Source organism: Lissotriton helveticus, chromosome 5_1 (genome assembly GCF_964261635.1).
Source record: "Lissotriton helveticus chromosome 5_1, aLisHel1.1, whole genome shotgun sequence".
NCBI classification, from domain to species: Eukaryota; Metazoa; Chordata; class Amphibia; order Caudata; family Salamandridae; genus Lissotriton; species Lissotriton helveticus.
Window position 1 is genome coordinate 722777280 of NC_136065.1, and position 26275 is coordinate 722803554.

At 49.5% G+C, this 26275-nt stretch overlaps 1 protein-coding gene across 1 annotated transcript in view; it reads right to left on the reverse strand.

Moving 5' to 3' along the window:
- Positions 1 to 1151: 1151 nt before the first annotated feature.
- Positions 1152 to 26275, reverse strand: part of LOC144754871 (lymphoid-specific helicase-like) — a 558671-nt gene continuing 533547 nt past the window's right edge. The window contains exon 22 of the mRNA XM_078643186.1: positions 1152 to 1709. Coding sequence (XP_078499312.1) covers positions 1642 to 1709 — 68 coding nt within the window. The 3' untranslated portion in view covers positions 1152 to 1641. The remainder of the gene's footprint in view (positions 1710 to 26275) is intronic.

Genomic DNA, 26275 nt, shown 5'->3' on the forward strand with positions numbered 1-26275 from the left:
TTGTAGATTCTTTAGACGTTGTGTCCTTCTTGGCCTTTGGGACTTGTTACCTTCCTCTTTTCTGCATTCCTCTGTGCTTTCTTCAGTTTGCCCCCATCCCCCACCTACAACTTTCCTTTCGGCATCCGACTCTCCTCCCTGCACCAGTACAGCTTCTTCGAAGTTTTCTTTGATGCTGGTGAGACCCAAGTCCTTCAGGGATTCCTGTGTTTTCCAAGTGCCGGCCATGGAGTGATATACAATTCGTTGAATCAGTCTGGCCATAATGCTTTGGTAGGGTTCCAGCACAGGCTTTGCAGTCTTTGGCTTTGTGATCGGTTGGGAGGCACAGGCTATAATGCAGTTTGGACAGAATTTAAAAGGAATGTTCTCCATATCACTTATCGGTCTTTCTCCTCTATACTCTGGCCACATGTCCTCAAGTACTAGGGTCCCTCGCAAATGATGCGATGTTCCTTGTGGTCTACAGTGATTCTGGGTGTCTTTTTTTTTTACTTTCTCTGAAGATCCTCTTAGATTCTATGAAGGTCTTTCGGTGTGCTTCATGACTACAGAGGGAAAGAATCTAAAGGTGGCGACGCACAGGAACTTTCAGGGGCTGCCTAACATTACACACAAGATGGACTTACCACCAAATGGTGGTTGACGATACCCACACAAAAAAGAAAAGATGGGAGGACAAAACAATTTGGGATCCAACAACTAGATGGCAAAATAAATTCACAGCATGTGAATCCAGAAAAAGATTCATGCTGTAAAAGATGCATTTCCCCTTTAATGTGGTTATTTCACAATTTTTCTGTTTTATGGGCTTTCTATAACAGTTTGCTGTGCTAATATTGTTTTAATGGACTCTACCACTCTTGGAATGTGTACCAAATTGGAGTAGTGCCTTGGTCAATGCGGTTTGCATTGGGAGGTCGACTGGAATAGGAATAATGAGTTTTACTCAAAGTTTGAATTTCGTTGTCATTTTGTCACTCAATTGTAATGTGGTTGAGCATTAAAAAAACAAAATGCATTCTTAAAAGAAGGCTTGGCTTTTCAAACCAAACAGCACAAAGTAATGGATGTAATGCTTTCATTAATTTCCTACACTGGTTGACTTTGTACACTAAATTTACAAACCAGGCAGATGAGGGACAAACCACTGCAACTCAGCATTTATATTTATTTAAACATGAGCAAACCATTTTCCAACAAACCGTAATTATAACTTTAATACAACGATACAAATATTACAATAGCTTTACTAATTCTTCCACAGGAAGGATTTACACTTTAAGTACTTAAAATTCCTAACTAAATGTTAGACAAGTGCAATGTTGGTATAAAAATGCAAAACCCTACATATAAAATATACATTGGTGCATTTTCCAGTGTAGGGAATCGAAAACTGTAAAATTTAGTGGAGCAGTTCCATGTGAGTAAAGTACGTAAAGCCACAGTTAGAATATATTCATTTTCATGGTCCTGCTTTATCAATGTAGAATGTTTTCTTTTATAATAAAGAATCTAAATAAACAAGTCCGATACTTTATCTTATGAACGTCAACCTTGGGCATCACCATAAACAGGTTGCATCAAAGTGCAACAAAACCAGTTTTTTGGTCTGCAGGCACCTTTTATTCAGAGATCATACTAGTTATTACTTTCAATGACCTTGAATACTCCAGTTTCCTCAGTTGGTATAACAGTCTTCATCTGACCTGAAATTATAAATAAGAGTTATGTACATTAAAACCCACAACATAAAATGTTCTCATTAACGATTCAATGACTTTAGACATTTTTTAGAATTAAGACACTTTCTGCCATTAAATGCCACATTCAACACAAAACAACAAGTCCTGTATAAGAGGCTAACTATGAAATGCCGCTTTCCCATAGATTCCAAAATACAGTTTTAGGTTTCAACCTTTTGAATCAAGCACACATTTATGCCCTTTTATGCCAGGACACTGGTTTTAATAGTGACAAGTTGGAGGTTTTCGCAATAATGTACCAAAATACTGGAAAAAATATGTTGGCTCCCCCAAAGCCGATCAAGCTTAATTGCATTCTGAATGTGTATAGCGCTGCATGACAGTGACATCGTCCAGTATAGAATGACAATTGATTGAAAAATAAATGCACCAATAGAAGGAAGGATAACCAGAATAACTAGGTAACCAGCAGAGCATTTGCAAGGATTGGACACATTTTATTTAGTAAAACCTGCACAAATTAAACCGGAGGATATGATGATTTCATAATTGACTGCAGCACTCAGTTTATTGAGGAGTACCTTTTCCAAAACCTATTCAAAGTCAGGAACTGTACGAGGAAACGGAAAAACATCAAGTGGGACAAATAATCATGGGAGGTCCAAAATGGCACAAGACAAAATACAAAGGTGACAAAGGGATATTCAAGACAGGGACATGGAAAATCTGACATCCAGTGCAGAACACTTGGGACTGAATTAGAATGGTTCATAGTGTTGTGAAGTGTTAAAAGACTGCAGATCCACTTGGACATCTTTATTTTAATTATCTTTACAGAATTTTGTGGATTTGTATAACCGAAGAAGCTTCTTGGTAGTCCTGGAATTGACATTGCCAGGCCACCCAAATCCTGGTAGCCTAAGTAAAAATAAATAGGGCTGGGTACACCTTGCTACCATAAGAAGTTCAAAACAGGAAGTTACAAAGCTCTGGCCCTAAGCTTAGAGTGCGCAGAGGACCTAGACAATGAAATATAGCCAATATTGTGGATTCCAGGTGGGTGGATCCCACATGTAGCGGTAATTCAGGGCCAGGTCAACTATACAGGTACTGCCATGAAGTATAGTGGAGTATGGCAAGAAGAGGGTAGTCTTGGGAAACTACTGAGCTGTGGGTCAAGCAGCAAGGGATTGTAGAGATACCATCCAGCCTCCACTCACATGCCAGCAGCATCAATGGCACCAACCGTGCCACAGAGTAACACAAATACATGCCCAGCACCAGCCTGCATGGTAGCTCACCTTTGAAAATGCCTTTTCTGTGGTACAGACTAACTGCAGCTTCCTCACCTTGTTAATTTCCCGGGCACCAAACTTGATCTGGCAAATGTTCATAGCAACACCCTCGCATGCCAGATGTTGATATCCTTAGGCTCTGTGCGGGCTCTATTCTTTCTTGGATGTAAAGTCGGGTACACGGACTTCTGCACGCAGAGGTGGTGCAGGTATAGTTTCTTTCAACTCTTTTTCCACACTGTTGGACACACACTTCAGGAATAAGACTGCGCAAGTGTACCGATCTCTAGAATGGATTCTCATTAGCATGGGTAGATTATCCCATTCCACTGAATGGGAAGGAGGGTGGTTCAGTGAGGAATCTGCAATCAGACATATCCTCTACCAGAAATGGAGTTACAAAAGTCAAGTAACTTGTTCTTCTAATGGCTACTTGTAACCGCAGATTCCTCACCTTGTGAACAGATACCAAAGCAGTACCTCCCCAAGTGGTGGGTGTGAGGTTTGTGGTGTATTATAAGGTATGGTTGTGTCACCTTACAGTCCTATACACTCGCCAAATTGTCTTGGGTTCAAACAGGTTAGCTTGTGAAACCTGTAGCTAAATGCTGCATAGCTGTGTCTTCGAGCAGCAAGGCCTAAACAAAGGAACTAGTGTAAAGTATTTAGAAGCACCAAGCAACTTAAGTCACAACACAAAAGAAATCTGCAAACAATTATTAAAAATATTTTATGAATTTTTTCGACACCAAGGTGAGCAAATTCAACCGTAGGGCTAAGGAGATGTAGATTTTAAAGTAAAACCTAAATCTCCGCTTTTTAGTGCAAGGCACAAACCAGCAATGGCAACAGTAAAATTGAGTAACTTTCGAAAACATTTGAAACCGTTGTGTTAGACTAATCTGGCTTGAGTAGGGCAACCAAACACAGCAGGGAGAAGATTAGGGAGGCCCCTAAGGAGTATCTGGACCGTTACCGGACCACCAAATCAGTCTCAACGCCAGTCTACACTTTATATGAAAACCACCATAGACTTTAATGGAGTGATCTGGATGCTGGGGATAAAAATGCTCTGGGGCCCTCATCGCAGCCACCGACAACATCAGATCCCTGCTTGACAACGGGGAAACAGCTGCCCTCATCCTCCTGGACCTCTCTGCAGCATTCGACACAGTCTGCCACCGCACTCTAATACAGCGCCTCAGCAACATCGGAATCCAAGGGAAAGCACTGGAGTGGATCACCTCGTTCCTCGCCGGAAGAACCCAGAGAGTCCACCTCCCCCCGTTCCGCGGCCACCGAAGTCATCTGCGGCGTACCTCAAGGATCCTCGCTCAGCCCCACCCTCTTCAACGTCTACATGAGCCCCCTCGCAGCCATCGCACGCCAACACAACCTTAACATCTCATACGCCGACACCCAGCTGATCCTCTCCCTCAGCAACGACCAGGCCAACACCAGAGCCAGCCTACACGAGGGAATGAAGGACGTCGCCGAATGGATGAAGAACAGCCGCCTGAAGCTGAACTCAGACAAGACGAAGTCCTCATCCTGGGATCATCCCCCTCCGCCTGGGACGACTCCTGGTGGCCCCCTGCCCTGGGCACCACCCCCAAGCCTACGGACCACGCAAGAAACCTGGGCTTCATCCTGGACTCCACCCTCGCAATGACCAGACAAGTCAACGCCGTATCGTCATCCTGCTTCAACACCCTGCGCATGCTCCGTAAGGTCTTCCGATGGATCCCCACCGAAACCAGGAAGACGGTCACCCAGGCACTCGTCACCAGCCGAATTGACTACGGGAACACCCTCTACGCGGGAACCACTGCCAAACTACAGAAAAGTCTTCAACGCATACAGAACGCCTCCGCACGACTCGTCCTGGACATCCCCTGCCACAACCACATCTCTGTCCACCTGAGAGACCTGCACTGGCTCCCCGTCAGCAAGAGGATCACGTTCAGACTCCTCACCCACGCACACAAATCTCTCCACGACCTGGGCCCCAAATACCTCAACAACCGCCTCACTTTCTACACGCCCACCCGCCAGCTGCGATCGACCAGCTTCGCCCTCGCCACCGTACCACGCATCCGCAGAGCCACCGCCGGAGGAAGATTCTTCTCCTACCTGGCGGCCAAGACATGGAACTCCCTCCCCATCCACCTACGGCTGACCCAGGACCATCTCTCCTTCAGGAAGCAACTCAAGACCTGGCTTTTCGAGCAGTAACGGACCCCCCCCCCCCGCGCCTTGAGACCCTTCCGGGTGAGTAGCGCGCTTTACAAATTGTTCTGATTGATTGATTGGGTGCTAAGCAGTTGATTTGGGGGGGGGGGGGGGAGGGGGGGGCTTGCGGTCATTCCGCAGTCCATCCACAGATTAGGTGTGGTGACTTTAGCAACAGAGGTCGTGGTCCTTCCAAGTCCTCTTGGCCAGTATAAGATCAGCTGCTGCTGGGCTACTGGGACTTCGTACACAGCGAGCCCAGTGGTATCCTTTGGTGGAGACTTGTGTCCCTTGGGGGGTGACCAACCCTGACACCGACGTCCAGCGGACTCCGGTGCGACTTCTGGCCATCTAAGTCTGTCTCTCTTGGTGCCCAACGGTGTTTGGAAGCGTATCCAGGAAGGTGGCTACCGCCTTTCTAGAAGGGGCTTCCTCAAATTTGATGGCCCTCGTGCTAATTCCAGGGGGTCAGCCAAAGACCCTTGGAGTCACTTTGGTCTGGGGCTCGAGAGCGACTTTCCCTTGATCAAGGAAGCACAGTCCTTTTGGCTAGCCCAAGATGCGGCAGGTGCAGTCCAGCAGGGTGTAACCTCTCTTGTCCAATCCAGGGGTCCAAAAGGCAGTCCTTTTTTGGTCCTTTCTCCAGTTATGGTGTGATCGGAGGGTCAAGGTGCTATATTTATGCCCAGAACGTGCCATATGGAGATGATAGTTACTAGCCAACGGGCTACTAAGTTATGTTAAATATTATTTATTCAGCGCACGTACGCCCATGGGCTTCATGGCGCTATCGAAGTTTGTGAGAACGCAGCATAACACCTAAAAGTACATTTGTGCAAGGATGCATTTCACACCTATTTAGGAATAGGCCTGTCTAAAGAGCCATGTTTTAAAAGTTTGTCTGAAAGTAAGAAGAGTGTAACACCGTCTTAAAGATAATGGGAGGGCATTCCGTAGGGAGGCGGCAAGATAATGAAAGCCGCTGCCACCCTGACGTTTTTTCTTGAATGGAAGGACCCTTAATAGTTCTTGATGGGCTGAACGGAGATTACGTGAGGGGGTATATTTACATACCAGATTCTTTATAAATTTAGGACCCTTGCCGTGCAGAGCATTAAAAATAATGCAGCCGGCTTTAAATGCGACTCTCTGGGCTACCGGTAGCCAGTGCAGATTTTCCAATTCTGGCCTAATGGATTGCCATTTAGGTTGTTTACTTATGAGCCTGGCTGCCTGGTTCTGGACATACTGTAATCTCCTAAGCTGACCTACTGGGAGTCCTAAATACAAACTATTAGAAAAATCAAGCCGAGATCGCACCAAAGCGATAATTACCTGGATCAAAGCTGAATGAGTTAAAAAGTGGGCAATTTTCTTTATTTTCCTCAGTTGGAAAAAACTAAATGAGACTACCATCCCTATGTGGTTTTTTTAACGATAAATCCTCACTAAAAGTCACCCCCAATCTCTTCACGGTGTGGGATTTAATGGGAGGAGTTCCCATATCAGATGGCCAGAAGTGGGGTCCCCAGCTGATTTCAATTTTCCCGGGCAAGTTAAGTTCTGTCTTGCCCGGGTTGAGCTTGAGGTGGTTGAGATGCATCCATCTCTGGATATGGGACATCGTTTTTTGAAATTCAGCCACTGCATCAGGGGAGTCCAGAGAAAAAACGAGTTGCAAGTCGTCCGCATAATTAAAAACTGTAACTTTGTGGCTTCTCAAAGAATATAATAGAGGACGTAAATATAAATTAAAAAGTAACGGGGACAAAGACGATCCTTGCGGTACTCCACAGGTAGAGACAATTTTTGGGGCTGTGAACGTCCCCAATCTAACGGATTGAGAACGTTCAGAAATAAAAGATTTTAACCAATTCAAGTCAGGTCCCCTGAGGCCGGCCTGCTCGACACGGTTGACAAGAATGGAAAAGTCAACCGTGTCGAACGCGGCCGACAGATCCAGGAGCACCAATGCTTGGTGAACGTCTCCGTCTGCGTTAGATCTCAGGGTGTTCTGGGCCGCCAGTATCACTGTCTCGGTCAAGTGGCCTGGGCGAAAACCTGCCTGATTCGGTTCCAGATAATCAGTAGATTCAATAAAATTTGAAAGACAATTAGAAACATGGGCTTCCAAAATTTTTGATAAATAGGGTAAAAGGGAAATCGGCCTATAATTCGTAAGATCATATGGGTCAATACCAGATTTTTTGGTTAAAGGGATCAACAAAGCATGCTTAACCCACTAGGTACCTTGCCTTGTGCAAGTGAGTTATTCAATAAAGGTAGGATACTTTGAGGGATAGCAAGTCTTATTTCTTTAAAAAAATAGGGCGGGCAAATATCAGGGGATCCAGATTTAACACGGATGAGAAGATCAGAAAAGGTTTTGGACTCAATGGGAAAAAAAGTGTCTAGTGTAGAGGGGTTGTAAAATAGATCATCTATTGGAGTTGGAATGGGAAAACTAGTTATATTTTGTTTTATAGTGATAATTTAATCCCTGAAAAAATCGTTCAATGAGTCACATAATTTTTGAGTAGGAATTATTGGGGAAGCTGTCCTGTCATCATTGCAAAGATTGTTCACTGTATCAAATATCTCTAGATTTATTCAAAGAGTTCATAATTTTCGATGAAAAGTAGTGTTTTATGTTGTAGGAGGGTTTTTTGATATATTTTCCTAGTGGAACAATAAATCTCTTTATCCTGTGGTAGATAGCTAGCTCTCCATTTCCTTTCTTTTTGTCTGATCTCAAGTTTTAATTTCTTCAATTCTGGAGTGAACCATTTATGGGCCTCCCTCCCTCGTGATCTAGGGAAGCTTACTAGAGGAGCATGAGAATCTGCAGCTTGGCACAGCCATTGTGAAAATATCTTTTCACTGGATTCTATATCCCCACATTGAGAGGGAAGGGTAGTGGCCAGAGTATTCAAGAATGCCGGTAGATCTAAGGATTTCCATTTCCGGATGTCTCTGCCTGCCTGTAATCTAGGTTTAACAGTTCCATTAATTATAAATGAAAAACGTATAAGAAAATGGTCTGACCAACTGCAAGGATATATAGAGGGCAAAGGTAGAGACAAATTTGATCAAGGCTATGGCCCTTCTGATGAGTGGGAAAATGTATATGTTGTTTCAAATTAATGTCCAGTGGTAGATCTTTCAGTTCTGCTGCTTGAGAATCTAATGCCACATTATCAAACCAGTAATTCAAGTTACCAATTAAAATAAGTTTAGAATAATTGATGACGCAGGAAGCCAATTGTTCTGCTAGCAGAGAGGGGAACGTGGCCATACACTGAGGAGGGTGATATCATAGAATTAATAATAACGCCCCACAATCAGTGTCTAATTTAATGACAATGTTTTCTGTGTTCGGGAGCAGCAAAGGTGAGAGTTCTCGGGATTGATGAGTTAAGAATAATAGCAGCTACTCCCCCCCCCCCCCCTGTTTTCCCAGATGGGCGATTGGCTGAAAGAATATAGTAGTCAGAAGGGAGAGATGCAAGTATGTCCGGTAGTGAATCAAGAGTAAGCCAAGTTTCTGTTAAAAAAAGAATATCTGGTTTTTCACGTCAATAGAAGAAAAATATGTACCTGGTGTTTAATCATTGACCGTGTATGAAGGTAGATACATCGGAACTTAGACATAGGTTTATTAGGAATAACAATCCGTATGTGAAGAAATCGTGGGTGGGGGGGGGGGGCAGCTTTTAAGGGGTCTTTGGCGATGTTAAACTGAGAGATACGTTTTAAAGTATGCGAAGAAAATGGCAGCTCCGAATTACCAATGGGTCTAAGTGCAACTAAATCAGAGGATCCCTCATTGTCCTGTGACAATTTCAGGCTTTGGGTGGCATCTAGCAACCCCAGAGTGCTCTATTCTGCTAACTCCCAAGATGTCTGAACCCTTCCTTGAATGTGAGCTTTGTTGCCCACCCTAGAGGTGTGACTACCTGTGGGCTACACACCCATGAGAAAATCAGATTAGGCTCTAGTCTCCCCTCTGTTCCAACCTAAACAAAGGGGAAACCTTTCAGGAGTGTGATCGCCATTTGCCCACCAAAGATGGCTTCGTCCTTGAAGCTCACCTTTTGCTTCCTGCAAAGGGGAGGAAGCAGATCCCTTTAAAGAAGGCTACTATTGTTTCTGCGCCTGGGAGTCCTTCCCACTGCTCTCCAGGAAGGTAGAAGTCTGACTGGATGCCAGCAACTGTGTGAGACCACTGGAAAAACTGGGCACAGCGTGGCAACTTTCTAAAAGTTGCATTTCCTTAAAAAGTGACGCACAAGTTAATACTTGTGTAACGATATATCTGTAAGAGACATTAGTTTGTGATAGATTCCTTATCTTAGAATATCCCCAGGCGTCAGACTGGATCCGGAATTTTTTGGCGTAGCAATACCCATGCGCGCCGGCAGGCGTCATCCGCGGCTCCGCGTCCGTCATCGGCAGCGCCGGAATGACGTCGCCGGAGTACTTAGACGCCGCCCTCGCGCGCTGACGTCAGTTCTGATAAACAGCTTTTCCGCGCCAGATACGCAGAGCCATGATAGAACCAACACTGGTGCCATGAAACTAGGGCCCTGAAAGGGGATAACCGTAACCCTAGATATCGGTTCGTAGAACGGGGAGGATGGGCGGGTCGGTAAGTAATCTATCGCTAACTAATGTCTCTTACAGATATATCGTTACACAAGTAGTAACTTGTGCATCTGAAAGAGACACGTTGGTGATAGATTCCTTACCTTAGAATAGATACCCCAGTAATACCAACCCCGGTGGTGGGTCTGCGAATCAATAATCACACCAGAAAGTCCTGGAGGACGGAACGGCCAAAGAAGCCATCCGTCCGGACTTGGCTGTCCAGGGAGTAGTGTCTTGCAAACGTGTGCAGCGAGGCCCACGTAGCTGCCTGACAAATGTCCTGCAAGGGCACTCCACGGCCCAGGGCAGTCGTAGTCGCCGTGGCCCGAGTGGAATGAGCCCTCAGCCCAACAGGAGGTTCCTTCTTAGCCAAGGAGTAACACGCCTGGATGCACAAGATGATCCACCGAGAGATGGTCCGCTTGTGCACCACCCGTCCCTTCTTAGCACCCACGTAACCAACCAAGAGTTGGTCATCCACCCGGAACTGGCGTGTGCGATCCAGATAGTAAGAGAGCGCACGTTTTGGGTCCAGACGGTGGAGCCTCTCTTCCTCTTTCGAGGGATGCGGAGGCGGAAAGAAGGTGGGCAAGGTGATGGACTGCCCGATGTGGAAGGCCGTGACAACCTTGGGCAGGAAAGAGGGTCTTGTCCGCAACACAACCTTGTCCGGATGGACAGAGAGGAAAGGAGGTGTGGAAGAAAGAGCCTGGAGCTCACTCACTCTCCTGGCAGAGGTGATGGCAACCAGGAAAGCAGTCTTCAAGGTAAGACGGAGAGAATAGTTATGGAGCGGCTCAAAGGGAGCGCACATCAGATAAGTAAGTACAAGGTTCAAGTACCACTCGGGGATCACGAAAGGAACAGGAGGAAACGTGTGTGATGCCCTTCAAAAACCTATTTACAATTGGGAACTTGAACAAAGATGGCTGATCAGGTAGCCTTAAGAAGGCGGAAAGGGCAGAAAGGTAGCCCTTGAGAGTGCCCAGAGCAGAGCCCTGCTGGGCAAGAGAAAGAAGGAAGAGGAGAACCTCAGAAAGGGGGGCAGAGAGTGGATCCACAGCCTTTGCTGTGCACCATGCCACAAATCTGTTCCACCTGCAGGCGTATACCGACTTTGTGGAGGGACGCCTGGCTGCCAGAATGACATTACAGACTTCAGGAGGCAAGTCCAATGGCCTCAACTGTCCCCACTCAAGCTCCAAGCTTGTAGGTGGAGACTGGACAGGCTCGGGTGGAGGACCGTCCCCTGCTGCTGCGACAGAAGGTCCTTCTGAAGAGGCAGACGAATCGGGGGATCGACAGACATGCTGAGTAGCTCGGGATACCAATATCTTCGTGCCCAGTCCGGAGCCACAAGGATAACCTGGGCCCGGTCACGCCTGATAGTCTTCAGCACTCTGGGCAGAAGTGGTATAGGCGGAAAGGCATACAATAGACCGCAACTCCACTCGCGACGAAAAGCGTCTCCCATCGACTGCCGCATTGGAAATTCCAACGCGCAGAACCGATTACATTGCGCGTTCTCTTCTGTGGCGAATAGATCTAACCAAGCCTCTCCCCACTGCTGAAAGAGACCTTGCGCCATTCGTGACCCATCATGCACAGACGGCTGAGATCGTCCGCCCTGGCGTTCAGAAAACCTGCCAGGTGTTGAACCACCAGGGTCACGCCCTGATGTTTCAGCCACTGCCAGAGGCGCAGAGCCTCCTGGCATAGGGTCCACGACCCCACCCCGCCCTGTTTGTTGCAGTATCACATGGCGGTGGTGTTGTCCGTGAACACCTGCACTACACTCCCCCTGACAGAGGGGAGGAATGCCTTCAGTGCAAGTCGGATCGCCCGCAGCTCCAGAAGGTTGATGTGGAGCTGGGACTCCGTCAGACACAGAGGCCTCTGATATCCGCCTCTCCCATGTGGCCCCCTCAGCCCTGGAGGGACGCGTCAGTCACAACTACGTGCTCCGGTTGGGGTAGGGAGAGGGATCTGCCACTGACCCAATCGCGGTCCGTGAGCCACCACTGCAACTGTCTTGCAGTGCCCTCCGAGATCAAGACATGGTCGGACAAGTTGCCCTGATGCTGGGCCCACTGAAACTTCAGGTCCCACTGCAGAGCCCGCATCCGATACCGGGCGTGATGCACCAGAAGGATGCAGGAGGCCATCAGCCCCAGAAGCCGCAGCGTCAACCTGACCGAGAATCGGGATAAAGGCTGAAAGATCGGAATCAGAGCCTGAATATCCCGAACCCGCTGTTCGGGAGGATAAACCCGAAACTGCGCAGAGTCTAGAACCGCTCCGATGAAGAGGAGCTTCTGAGAGGGACACAGGTGTGACTTTGGCACATTGATGGAGAACCCCAGCAGGTGCAGGAGATCGGCCGTAGTCTGGAGGTGGCTGACGACTGTTAGAAATGGGATTCCTGGCTGGCTGAGGTTGGTACCAAAGCCAGGCAGAAATCAACACTCTAGTCAGGGCAAGGGAACAACTCCTCAGAATGACCCCTGCTCACCCTTTTAGGTAGTGTGGCGCGAGCAGACCAGGCTAAACTTCGGGGCGCTACAGTTGAGCATTTATGACCTTTCACAGTAAAACACACTGATTCCCCCCACAAATGGACACCAGTCTTTGGTTATGTAAAAATATGGATACTTTATGTAAAAATATATATATATGCAGCAATGATTTATCACAAGACCTTTTGTAACGTTTTAGCTTTGGCCACAAGATATCAGATGTTGGCAAGTGTTCTTTTTGGTCCTTATTATCTTAAAACTGTTCGAGTTCCTTTTATAAGAAGGGAGGATGCCACAGTTCTTTAAAGGTGAGGTTCCAGGCTCTCACACGGTTTCCCAGTACCCTATGCAGGGTTAAGTGGTGTTGTGCGGTTCGCAAGTGCCTGAGCGCTCCGTAGCGCTCTTGTGCGTTCAGCACGGGAGAAAACCCCGGGCCCTACCAATGCTCACGCCCGAGCCCGATGCAAGCTCAGGTACTCTTTGTGCAGAGGGTCGGTGTGCTGCGGCCGTTAAGAGGGCGCGCTGGTAACGGGGCGCCCTGGGCACTGCAGGTGTACGCTTGGCTCAGAGAGGGTGCACGGAGATAGTCCGTGCGCCGAAGGTGAGAGGCAGGCGTACTTCTTGGGTTATTCGTCCCTCGTGCAGGGGGACTGCTCGTAGGAGTCTGGTGCGCCTGCGGGCACCAGTGTGGCTTCGGATCTTTACTACAGCGGGTGTATGCACACAGGCAGGCGCGGCCCACGACCTCAGTACCGACTGTACTGGGGTCTCCCAAAGGGGGCGGCGCGGCCTGTAAGGTCGCTTAGGAGGGTGAAGCGGGGCAGCAGGGTACGTTCCGACGTACAGACAGCTGTCCCAGCGTCGATCACCGGCCTCAGAGGAATTCCGGCGGGAGGGGCGAGCAAGCGCTTCAGCGCGCTCCTAATGGCAGGTGGGGGCAGAGGAGCAGGCAGCCTGACCCGGGGACAGAGAGCGACTCCAACGGAGCGAGGCTCTCGCGGGTAAAGGGCAGGCGGGCTCCCGAGTGCCACAGACCTAGGAGGGGGGCGATGGGTGCGCAGTCTCCGCTCTGGCGGGAGGCACACACGGCTCGAAGTACAAGACGAGCGAAGGCGCAAGGAACCCACTGGTCCTGGCGTTCCGTTCAGGGGGCAAGCTCAGACAAGCCCTTGGAGAAAGTCTCAAGCACAATTCTGCAAAGTCCTTTGTAGGTCTTCTCCTCTCCTTCCTCAGCAAGGCAGACAGCAGGCCAGTCCTTCAGCTTCTTCCTGCTAGTTGGGCAGAGGTTCGTTGTGGGAAACAGGATCTAGTTTGTTAGGAGCAGGGCTCCTACTTTTATGCAGCTTTTTTGTTCTGGGGGGGCCTCTGCATAACTTCTTTCAGTCCTTGAGCACTGTGTTGGGTAAACTTGGGTCTCTCCTTTCAGGGAGCAGGGATGGCACATCAGACGCTCCACAGGAGGTGGAGCCAGCATTGTGTGGACAGGGGTAGCCAGGAGTACCTTGTTGACAACCTTTCCCCTTCCTGGGCCAGGTGTCGGGCTGAGTCATCAGTCGCTCCCCAGGAGGTTGAGCCAGCATTGTGGTGGCAGAGCACAGCCCTATTCAGAGTCCAGGGGCACTCCCACCTCCCACCAAGGTGTAATCCTTGCATTCACCACCTGTCAACCCCCAGCCCTGTCAGTCACACAACCCAGACAGCAGATACACAACCTAGCAGAGGCGGGCTGAAATGGTTAGGCAAGCAAATGCTAGCTTTCTAAAAGTGGCATTTGCAACCACAGGATATTAAAATAAACTTTACTAAAAGAAGTATTTTATTATTCTGAGTTTAGGCATACTAAACTTTATTTTCTACCATGTTCCCTGAGCCTGCTGGGATTATAGGGTGTAATAATTCCAGCAGCCCATCTTGGCCTGAGAGAACATGTAGCCTTACAATAGCGAAAAACGAATTTGTCTGTAATTCACTATTAGGACATGCCACACACATCAGGCTTGTCCTACCTTACACTTACAATGCACCCTGCCCTTGGGCCTACCATAGGGGTGACTAACATGAAGCAAAGGGAAGGTTTAGAGGCTGGCAAGTGGGTGCACTTGCCCAGCCAGCATGACAGTACCAGACTGCACACATGTTCTGCAATGGCAGACCCTAGACACATTTTAACCGGCTGCTTCTGTGGGTGGCACAACCAGCGCTGCAGGCCCACTAGCAGTAATGGTATTTACAAGCCCTGGAACTCCTGGTGCACTTTACTGGGGACTGACAGTAAATCCAATGAGCCAATCATGGAAATCAATTACAGGTACACTTAATATTGGGAGCACTTGCACTGCGGCAAGGATTGGCCGTGGCGCAGTGCCCTGAGCAGCGAACACCAGCAAAACATCTGAGGCACATCAGCAAAAAGTGGAAGGGAAACTCACGCCAAGGTGCCAGGTCTAACAACGACTGTCTGGGGCGAGCCCGCCTTCAACAACCAGTCGTCGAGGTAGGGGAAGACAAACCCCTAACCTGCGCAAATGAGCTGCGACCACCGCCATCACTTTCGTGAACACCCTTGGGGCGCTGGTAAGGCCGAAGGGGAGCACAGTAAACTGAAAGTGCTCGTGGCCTACCGTGAACCACAGGTAACGCCGATGGGCCGGCAAGACGGGGATGTGGAAATAGGCGTCCTGCAAGTCCAGCGCTACCATTCAGTCTCCTGGGTCCAGGGCAGCTAAGACCTGAGCCAAAGTCAGCATCTTGAACTTCTCCTTCCGGAGGAAGCCGTTGACGTTCTGTAGGTCCAAGATAGGGCACAGGCCCCCTTTGCCCTTCTTGGGTACCAGAAAGTAGTGGGAGTAACAACCACACCCTATCTTCTGGCCCAGGAACGTGCTCGATGGCCCCCTTGGCCAAGAGGGCCGTAACTTCCTCTTGCAGAAGTTGCAAGTGATCCCCCGACACACGGTGGTATTGCGGTGGCATGGCTTAAGGCGTCGTCTCGAAGGGGAGGGAGTAGCCCTTTCGGACGATTTGCAGCAGCCACCTGTCCGACGTGACAGTACGCCAGTGGAAGAGGTGATGGCGAACCCTGCCCCCCACTGGCGTCACATGGGCCTGAAAGCACAGACTAGGAGGGTTTTGAGGCGAGTGCTGCAGGGGAAGGTGTGGACTGGCCTCGCCGTTGTCCCCGACCGACGCCACGGCGGTTTCCACGGCCGCTACCGCGCTGTGTAGCATTCTGCAGTGCGTGGCTGGCAGCACGTGTGGGAGCGCCCCTTCCTTGGCCACGAAAAGAGCGAAAGGCACCCGATTGCTGGCGTGGGGCTGAGAGGCCCAAAGACTTGGCTGTAGCCCCGGAGTCCTTAAAACGCTCAAGCGCATGGTCTGCCTGGTCGCCAAAGAGGCGACAGCCATCAAACGGCATGTCCAGAAGTGTGGCCTGGACATCGGCTGAAAAGTTGGCGGACCTCAACCAGGCGTGGCGTCGAACCACCACCGTCGTTGCCATCGCTCTGCCCAGTGAGTCCATGGTATCCAGCCCACACTGGATGGAATAGCGCGCTGTATCTCGACCCTCCGCAAGGGCTTGGGCGAGTTTAGTCCGGGCCTCCTCCGGACATTGTGGCAGCACGACCGCGACCGTGTCCCACAGGGTGTGGGTGTAGCGGCCCAAGAGGCATGCGGTATTGACTGACCGCAGTCCCAAACTCAGGGACGAGAACACTTTCTTTCCGAATTGCTCCTACACCTCGGACTCCCGATCAGGCGGAGCCGTCGGGAATGCGGTCTGGGAAGAGGAGACCTGGATGACCAGGCTCTCGGGGGGTGGGATGGGTGGACAAAAAGCAAGGGTCGCCTGGGGCCGGGCGGTAGCGGCTGGCCACGTTCCTATCCACAGGCTGACCTGTAGCGGGCTTGGACCAAGTGCCCAAAAGAACGTCACACAAGGCCTCATTAAACGGCAGCAGAGGCTCAGTGGAGCATGCTTGCGGTTTAAGGACCTCAGTGAGGAGGTTAGTCTTCACGGCCGCGACGGGGAGCGTCAGGCCCAAGGCCTTGGCTGCCCGCGTCAACACTACACTGTAGGCAGCCCCCACCTCCGTAGCCAAGGTGGGAGGGGAGACAAATCCAGTGTCTGGCGAAGTGTCAATTCCACTGGCCTCCCCAAGCTCATATGTCAAGTCCTGTTGAGACTGGCACTCTTGTGCCAGAGGGTCCACAGACCCCTCCCAATCACCCTCGTCACCCATCTCCTGCAAGTCAGGGTCAACAGATGGGGCCGGTTCATGGAAATAGAAATCTCCATACGACATCGAGAGCAGCGCCAAGCGGCGCCGCTCCGGTGCCGGAACCGAATCGAGGGCAGGATCGGGGACGGTGCCCGTAGGTCTGCTCTCACTACGTGGTGATCAGTAATTCACTGTATATAAATCACAAATGCAAATCCGAAATCCCACCGCTGCCGCCAATGTTGGAACCGGAGGTCTCTGGTTGGCACAGGTATGCACTTGTGACAAGCAGGGACCCTCAGCTCCACGTCAGGGCAAGGGAACTACTCCTTCGAATAACTCCTGCTCACCCTCTAGGTAGTGTGGCGCGAGCAGACAAGGCTAATCCTCAGGGCGATAGTAAGTTAAGCATTTATGATCACACACAGTAAACCCACTGACCCACCACAAATGGACACGTGTCGTGTAATTGTATCAAAAATACGTATACTTTATATAAAAGAGATTCAAGCAGGATTATCACAAGACCATGTAACGTTTAGCAATTCGAGGCCACCGGATTATAATAGGCAAGATTTAGTCTTTAAATGTTCGTTGTTCAGCAAGGTACGATGACGGGGAAATAAGAACGTTGCGGACCCTGGATCCGATGTGAACTCGGGACGGAGTTCAAGTGTACCTTGCTTGTGGAAGTCCGAGGCGTTTCAGGCGCGGCTGGTGCGGGCGGACTCCGAACGAGGCCGACGGTTCTCCAGAGGATCTCTCTGGCTCAGGTCCCCCTTGAGGTGCGAGGTGGAGGAGCAGGACTGTGGAGGGTTGCGGCGATCCGGGGTCGATGCAGCTCACGGGGCGAGGCGCCGTTCAGGCCTGCGGGGCGTACTACTTCTTAGCACGCCGGGTCGTACTCGTGGATCTGTGGGGGGCGTCACGTTCTACGGCAGACGGGTGCAACACCAGGCTTCCGGTACCACAGTACGGGGAGGCCTTTCTTGAGGTGCGGCACGGGTCTTGGTATGCAGGAGGGCAAAGCGAGACAGTCGGGTACGTAACGACGTACGGACCGTCCGAGGCTATGGAATGCGCTCCGTGCAGATTCCGGCGGGAGAAGATGAGGTGCACAACGCGCTCCGTTAGCGGCGAGGTGGCAGGAGAGCGGGCGGCCCGGCACTGAAGCGGACAGCGACTCAGGGATGAGCGGGCTCTATGCGGCAGGGCGACCAGGCTCTGAGCTGTCACGACCTGGGAGGGGGCGAAGGCACCCGAGTCACAACTCCGGCGAGGGAATAAGAACTAAGGCCCAACAGCAGACTGGCACAAGCAGATAGAACCCAATGGTCCTGGGGTTCCCTTCAGGGGGCAAGCTCTCAATCAAGCCCTTGAAGATCGTTTCAGGCACAAGTCTACAAAGTCCTTTCTGGTCCTTTCCTCTCCGTTCTCAGCAAGGCACCACTGCAGGCCAGTCTTACAGGATTCAGACCGGTTTCCGTCCTTCAGCTTCTCTTGGTCCTAGTCAGGCAGAGGTTCGTCGTGATCAAAACTGGATCTGATTTGTAAGGAGCGGAGCTCCTGTTTTTATACTGAGATTCTTTTGTCTTTGCAGGCCAGGGGGCCTGAGCCTAGTTCAACCCGGTTCTGGAGTACTCTGTTTACAGGAAGCTGCCGTCTTCTTTCAGAGTGCGGGCAGGGACATCAGACGCTCCGCAGGGGGGTGGAGCCAGCATTGTGGTGGTGGAGCACAACCCTACTCAGAGTCAAGGACTACTCCGCCCACCCATCCTGGTGCAAGCACCCCATTCACCACCTGGGGGTCCCAACTGTCCCCGGGAATCTCCCAGCCCGGTCACTCACACGAACCCATACAACAGATACACATCCTGGCAGAGGCGGGCTAAATAGTTAGGCGCGCAAAGGCTACCTTTCTAAAAGTAGCATTTGCAAACACAGGATATTAAAATAAACCTTACTAAAGGAAGTATTTTATTATTCTGAGTTCAGGCATACTAAACTCGACATGCTACTGTGTTCCCTGAGTCGGCCGGGACTATAGCGTGTAATAGTTCCGACAGCTCATCTTGGCCTAAGAGAACCGGTAGCCCTTCCATAGTGAAGAACGAAAAGGGCGGTAATTCACTATGAGGACATGCCACACTCTAGGCTTGTCCTACCTTACGCTTCAATGCACCCTGCCCGTAGGCCTATCATAGGGGTGACTGATATGGAGGTTAGGGAAGGTTCAGGGACTGGCAAGTGTGGGCACTTGCGCAGTCAGCGTGACAGTATGGGACTGTACACGGGGTCTGCAATGGCGGACCCGAGTCATGTCTTACGAGGCCGCTTCTGTGGGTGGTGCAACCGGCGCTGCAGGCCCACTAGCAGCATTTGTATCTACAAGCCCCGGCACTCCTCGTGCACGGTACTGGGGACTGACAGTAAACCAAATAAGCCAATCGTGGAAATCAATTGCACATACACTTTACATTGGGAGCACTTGCACTGCGGCACGGATTGGCCGTGGCGCAGTGCCCTGAGCATCGAACACCAGCAAAACATCTGAGGCACATCAGCAAAAGTGGAAGGGAGACTCACGCCAAGGTGCCAGGTCTAACATCTGGTTAAAACAACGTTTAGATTCCAGACTGGTGATGGTGGGTATTTTGGAGGAATTACGCGTTTAAGTCCTTCCATAAACGCTTTAATTACTGGCACCCTGAATAGTGAAAGGTGTTGCCTGTTTTGCAAATATGCTGCTAACGCAGCTAGGTGTATTCTGATGGACGAAAAAGCTAAATTGCACCGTTGGAGGTGCAATAGGTAGCAAATGATGTTTTGAGTGCGAGCAGGGTTGTCATTGTTATTACAATAAATGACGAAACATTTCCACTTTGCTGCATAGCATGCTCTGGTAGTGGGTTTCCTTGCCTCTTTGATAATATTCATGCAGTCTGGGGGCAAGTTGAGGTATCCAAATTCTAGGATTTCAGGAACCAGATCGCTAGGTTCAGCTGTTGGGGATCTGGGTGTTGGATTTCGCCATGGTTCTGCGTTAGAAGAATGGGTGTTAGTCGTAGTCTTTGATGAGGCACCACTGACTGTTTTAGGAACGTCGTGTACCATGGTTGTCTCGCCCACGTGGGAGCAACTAGGATTAGCGTCAGCGAATGTTGGCGCATTTTGCGTGCCACCAGCTGTATTAGTGGAGCTGGGGGAAAAGCATACGCAAATTTGCCTGACCAGTTCATCCATATCGCATTGCCTTGCGACTGCGGGAACCTGGCGGCAAAGTACTGGCATTTTGCGTTTGCTTGTGGCAAACAGATCTATTTCCGGGTGTCCCCACTTCCGGAAGAATGGTTGGAGCACTTTGGGGTGAATTTCCCATTCGTGCATCTGTTGGCTGTGCCTGCTTAAGAGGTCTGCCACTTGGTTGTCCTTGCCTGGGAGGTGTTCTGCCATGAGAAAGATGTTCCTCTGAATGGCCCATTTCCACAATGTTTGAGCTAGGTGCGACAGCTGTGGTGAGTGTTCCTCCCTGTTTCTGAATGTAATACATAGCTGTCATGTTGTCCGTCCGGATCAACACAGCTTTGTTGCGTAAGTGTTTCGCAAGAGCTTTTAGGGCTAGAAAGATGGCCATCAATTCTAGCAGCTTGATATGCATTTTCTTTTGCTGTACAGTCCAGAGTCCCTGCACTGTGTAGTGTAGGGCATGGGCTCCCCATTCTAGTAGGGATGCGTCCGCTGTTAACACTATTTGTGGGACAGGCTCTTGGAACAGTCGACCTTTGCAAAGGTTTTGTGGATTCCACCAATGCAGAGTTGTATGCACGACTGGTCACCAACACTAGGTCTTTTAGTTGCCCGTGAGCCTGGTTCTACTGCCTTGCTAGGCATTCTTGTAGCGGACACATATGTAGTCTGGCGTGAGGGACTATGAATATGCACGAGGCCATCATGCCTATTGGCTGCATAAACACTCGAACTGGTAGTGAGTGTTGGGGTCTGAACTTTTGTATTAGCGTCTGCATTCCCTGGATCCATGCTGTGTTGGGATATGCTTTTGCTGACAGTGTATCTATTGTCGCTCCCAGGTACTGTTGGACGTGGGAGGGTTGTAGGTGTGACTTTGGGTAGTTTAGTGAGAATCCTAAACTGTGCAGTAGGTGTATGGTCTTTGACATGTTGTCGGCACATTGCCGGGCTGTTGGCGAGTGTATTAGCCAGTCGTCCAGATAAGGGTACACGTGGATTAGTTACTTACCTGTAATCCTAGTTCTCTTCCAGGGGTATACTCATCAATAGTCATAAGCACTTAGTCCCGCCCACGTGCGGGACCCCGGAGCAATAGCCAATAATATGCATATATATATATATATATATATATATATATATATATATATATATATATATATATATATATATATCTACATATATCTATATAATTACATATAAATACGCATAAAATAACCATATATATAGATAATATGCATATACATATGCAGCCTAATATACACTATACTAGGCTCAAAAACTGCCATTATTGCCTGTAAAATCTTTACATTTGCTAAATAAAAACATAACATTATATGACAATGCAAAGAAGAAAACACTGCCTTGGTTTTCTTTGAAACGCACAACCTTTATTTTCAAAGGTAAAAACAGGCAGGATCATAGATGCAGCTTTAGCCTAGATAGGCTGCATTGTAACAGAAAAATCTGGCGCCGTGCCTTTAAGACCTCTGTGAGCCTCCAGGCTCCCATCATGCACCACAGGTGACAGTTAGGTCAGTTCTTTTGGACGGCGTATAACAGTGTGATAAACTGCATGGGTAACATGTAAAATAGACAGCTCTGGTATTCGCCCGGGGAGGCGGGTGGGTGTGCTTATGACTCATCAATAGTCATAAGCACTGAATAGAGTAGCAAGCCCATCCCATACCCTGCGGACGAATACCAGACTCTCTAAACGGTACACTAATATAGATATTACCCAAACAAATTCCTCAGGGATGCCTGACCAACTTGGGCATCCGCCTGAGCATCAGAATCAAGGCAGTAATGGAGGGCAAAGGTGTGAACCGAACGCCATGTAGCTGCCTTACAAATTTCATGAACAGGAACATTTTTAAGCATTGCTATAGTAGCAGCCTTTCCTCTAGTGGAGTGCGCTCTCGGTCTACCCGGGAGCTGTTTCCGTGCCAACTGATAACATAACAAAATACATGACACAATCCATCTAGAAATGGAACTCTTAGAAGCAGGCAAGCCCGTATTCGGAGGACCGTAGTTCACAAACAGATGATCAGTCTTTCTAGCACTCTTAGATTTATCAAGGTAAAACTTCAAAACTCTTTTCAAATCCAAAGAGTGTAGAGCTTTTTCAGCTGAAGAGCTCTGATTAGCAAAAAACGTAGGTAGTGTCACTGACTGATTAATGTGAAAATCCGAGACTACCTTAGGAAGGAATCTGGGATGAGTCCGAAGCACCACTATTCGCATGGAAAACGAGATAGGGTTCTGTAGCACAAAAGGCCTGAATCTCGCTCACCCTGCGCGCAGAAGTGATCGCTACAAGGAAGGACACCTTCCACTACAGATGTTGAAGGGAGGCCTTATGTATAGGTTCGAATGGAGGACCCATCAATTTAGACAAAACCACATTAAGCTCCCAAGGAGGAGAGGGAGCCCTCACGGGAGGATACACTTTCCTGAGACCCTCCAGAAAATCCTTCACAACTGGCATTTGAAAGAAAGACACCTGGGTAGGGGACTTTCGATATGTTGTTATTGCTGCCAGATGGACCTTAATAGAGGAATACTGTAAACCTGCTTTGGCCAAAGAAAGTAAGTATGGTAACAGTACCTGTTCCTGACCTTGAATCGGGTCATGACCTTCAGCAGCACACCACATGAAAAACCGCTTCCACTTGAAAGCATACGTCTTTCTTGTAGAAGCTCTCCTTGCCTCTCTTAAAATGTGCAAACAGTCCTGCGAGAGGCCTAGATGTCCATACTGGACGAACTCAGGAACCATACTACTAGCTTCAGGGACGGCAGGTTGGGATGGAACACCCTGCCGTTCTCTCTCGCCAGCAGATCCGGATAACAAGGAAGCCTCCTGTGCGGTACTTTGGATAGATGCAGGAGATCCGGGTACCACCATTGGCGAGGCCAATCCGGAGCCACTAGAATCATGTCTGTCTTCGACTTGTACAGTTTCTTGATCACCAAGGGAATGAGTGGAATCGGTGGAAAAGCGTAGAGTAATGTCTCTGACCAGTCCATCCATAGAGCATTCCCCTTGGACCCTCGTTGTGGGTACCTGGACGCGAAGATGCGGCATTTTGCGTTGTCGGCGTCCGCGAATAGATCGATTTCTGGTGACCCCCAGGCCTGGAAGACATCTCTTATCACTTTGTCTTTTAAGACCCAGTCGTGTGCTTCTGCGAAGTGTCTGCTTAGGTCGTCTGCTTGGACGTTGAGGACACCGGGCAGATGGACAGCTGAAATGGTCATACCCAGAGCCAGAAGCCACTTCCAGATTGCCTGTGCTTCCAGCGACAGAGGTCTGGATCTCGTTCCGCCCTGCTTGTTCAGATAGTACATCGTTGTTGTATTGGCCGTCTGAACAAGCAGAGAGGATGACTTGAGCGCTGGAAAGAAAGCCTTGAGAGCTAGATGGACAGCTCTGAGTTCCAACATGTTTATGTGATACAGCTTTTCTTTCTCTGACCACACTCCTTGAACTTGAAGGGACCCCAGATGGGCGCCCCATCCCCGCAGGGACGCAACGGTCACCAACGATCGACTGGGCATGTCCTCTTGAAAGGGCACTCCCACTACCAGATGACTCCGCTGCATCCACCATCGAATGGAGATTCGCACTGACAGAGGAGGTAGTGACAGTTTGTCTTCCCAACGGTTTGAAAACTGGGACCACTGATCCTGCAGCGACTGCTGCAGAGGTCTCATGTACAGCCTGGCGTTCGGAATGAGGAAAATGCAAGACGCCATGCACCCTAGCAGAGACGAGATCTGTCTGGCCGTTGGTCGAGGAGTCTTTAGTAAGGTTTGACACTTGGAGAATGGAGGATAGTCTCTCCTCCAAAGGATACGCTTTTGCGTCCTTTGAATCCAGAAGTGCGCCCAGATAGTGTATCCTCTGTGTGGGATTGAGGATAGACTTTTTGAAGTTCACGTGCAGGCCCAGCCTCCGCAGCTGATGTATGCAGAACGTGAGAGGTTGCTGAAGTAGACTGAGACGCACTCTTTAGCAGCCAATCGTCTAGATAGGGATAGACGAAAATATGTCTCTTCCTTAGGAAAGCCGCTACGACTGCCATGCACTTTGAAAAGGTGCGAGGAGCTGACTTTAGCCCGAAGGGCAAGACTGCGAACTGGTAATAGCTGGTTTGTATGCAGAACCTTAGAAATTTCCGATGCTTTGGGGCGATGGGGATGTGAAAGTAAGCATCCTGAAGATCTATGGAGCACATCCAGTCCTTTTGATGCAGAAGTGGAATTATTTGATGTAACGCCAACATTCTGAACTTTTCTCGCCAAATGAACTGATTGAGGCGCCTGAGATCTAGTATGGGCTTGAACTCCTTGTTTGGACCTTTCTTTGGAACTAGAAAGTATCGGGAGTAAATGCCTTGTCGACGGTGTGCCCTCGGGACCTCCTCGATGGCTTTCTTTAAGATTAATGTAGACACCTCCTGCTTCAAAAGATGAAGTCGATGGAACAGACTTTTGAGGAGGAATGGAAGGTGGGGGAGACTTGAATCTGATTGCATATCCATTTTGCACAATATTCAGCACCCATTTGTCATTTGTGATGTTTTTCCACTCGTCCAGGCAAAAACTAACACCTTAAGCCTTATATTTCTTTGCGATCCGCGAAGGAACCGCTCCCAAAGACGCAGGAGTTAAGAATTTATGCTCGGCAGGTTCCAACAGACCTGGAACCAGAGGAAGTAAAGGCCTTGATGATAACTTCTGATGCAAAGTCTCGAAAATGACCGTTGTCTTGGCAGTAGAGACAGGCATCTCGATATTAAGTTTCGCTGCACCACGACAGAGAACTTCATTAAAAGTAATCACATCATCAATCGGTGAAATCCTACTCGGAGGAGTTGATGACAGCGTTGGCGAGTAGTTCCTCTTTGAATTTGAAGACCTTGTCGAAGATCTAGCATCGCGTCTTCTAGAAGAGTGATGCCGCGAAGACCTAGGAGAGGGTGAAGTTCGCCTCCTCTCCGATGGAGATTTTCTCGGAGGAGTACGCTCACGTCTTCTTGGAGAGTGTACCACCTGTACAAGAGGTGACCTTGATCTTGAAGCAAGTCTTACAGACACTGGAGACCTGGAACGAGACCATGGAAGGTTAATTTTTCTTATCTTCCAGTCTGATCTCCCCCAGCCATCGTGGCGAGATATTAGCCCCTGTAGGTAAAGGTGCTCTTGAGGGCTCTGGAGAAATTTGTACAATCCGCAGCCCTGGGGAGGATGAGGAACTCCCGGAAGACACCATAGAAACCTTAGACCGGTCTTTGGACACCGTTCTAGGCCTCTTTGCTGCTGGAGACGTCGACGACAGCCTCCTCGACGTAGAGTTTTCCAGCGGCGACCTCCTGGGCGGCGACCTCCTGGGCGGCGACCTCTTCGACGACGATTGCCTCTCCGGCGTCGACGTCAGGTGCCTCGACGGCGATGATTTTCTCGGCATCGTGTGCCTCGACGTCGCATGACTGGGGCTCTTAGACGTCGAAACCTCTACTGCCCGGTTAGACGTCGACGTCATGGCACCTCTCGACGGCGACCTTGACTGATGTTTCGAGCCTCTCGACGGCGACCGTCGACGAGACTACGTCGAGTCCTGCCCTCTTGCAGTCGCAGGCGAGCCAGACCAGGACCGCCTACGCTCATGTCGCTTCTCACCTTGCTTCGACTGCGAATTCTTTGACGGCGAGGGATGCTTCGACGTCGACGTATGCCGCGACTGTGATTTCGATGCAGATTTTGAGCACACGGGTACCTTGGAAGAAGATCTGTCCCTCGAAGTTGAAGGAGACCGATGTTTTCTCTTCTAACCTCTGTCCTTGCGCTCTTTGTGCTGAGAAGAAGGCTTCCTGGAATGAAATCCTTCTCTTCCACTTACAGTTCCTCCGTCATGCAGGGACTGAAGCCTGCTCTCTCTCTCTCTCAAAGTCCTATTTGAAAGCTTGCTGCAGTGGTAGCAAAGTTCTGGCTTGTGAGAAGATGGTAGACAAGCTACACAGACCGAATGAGTCTGTCTTGGCCATTTTTTTTACCACAGGCCGGACACAAAACAAATAAGGCCGGCATTGTGACTGGAAAAATAGCCAAAAACCAGCCAAAAATTGTTGGATTAGTCAGATAATGACTAAAGACGTCGAGTAAAGACGAAAAAATTAGAGAAAAACCAGACTAAAATGAAAAAAATATCACCAACTGGCGAGCTCAATGCTCCAGGATCCTCACAGAAGGAGCCGGAAAAAAGAACTGACCTAACTGTCACCTGTGGTGCATGATGGGAGCCTGGAGGCTCACAGAGGTCTTAAAGGCACGGCGCCAGATTTTTCTGTTGTTACAATGCAGCCTATCTAAGCCAAAGCTGCCTCTATGATCCTGCCTGTTTT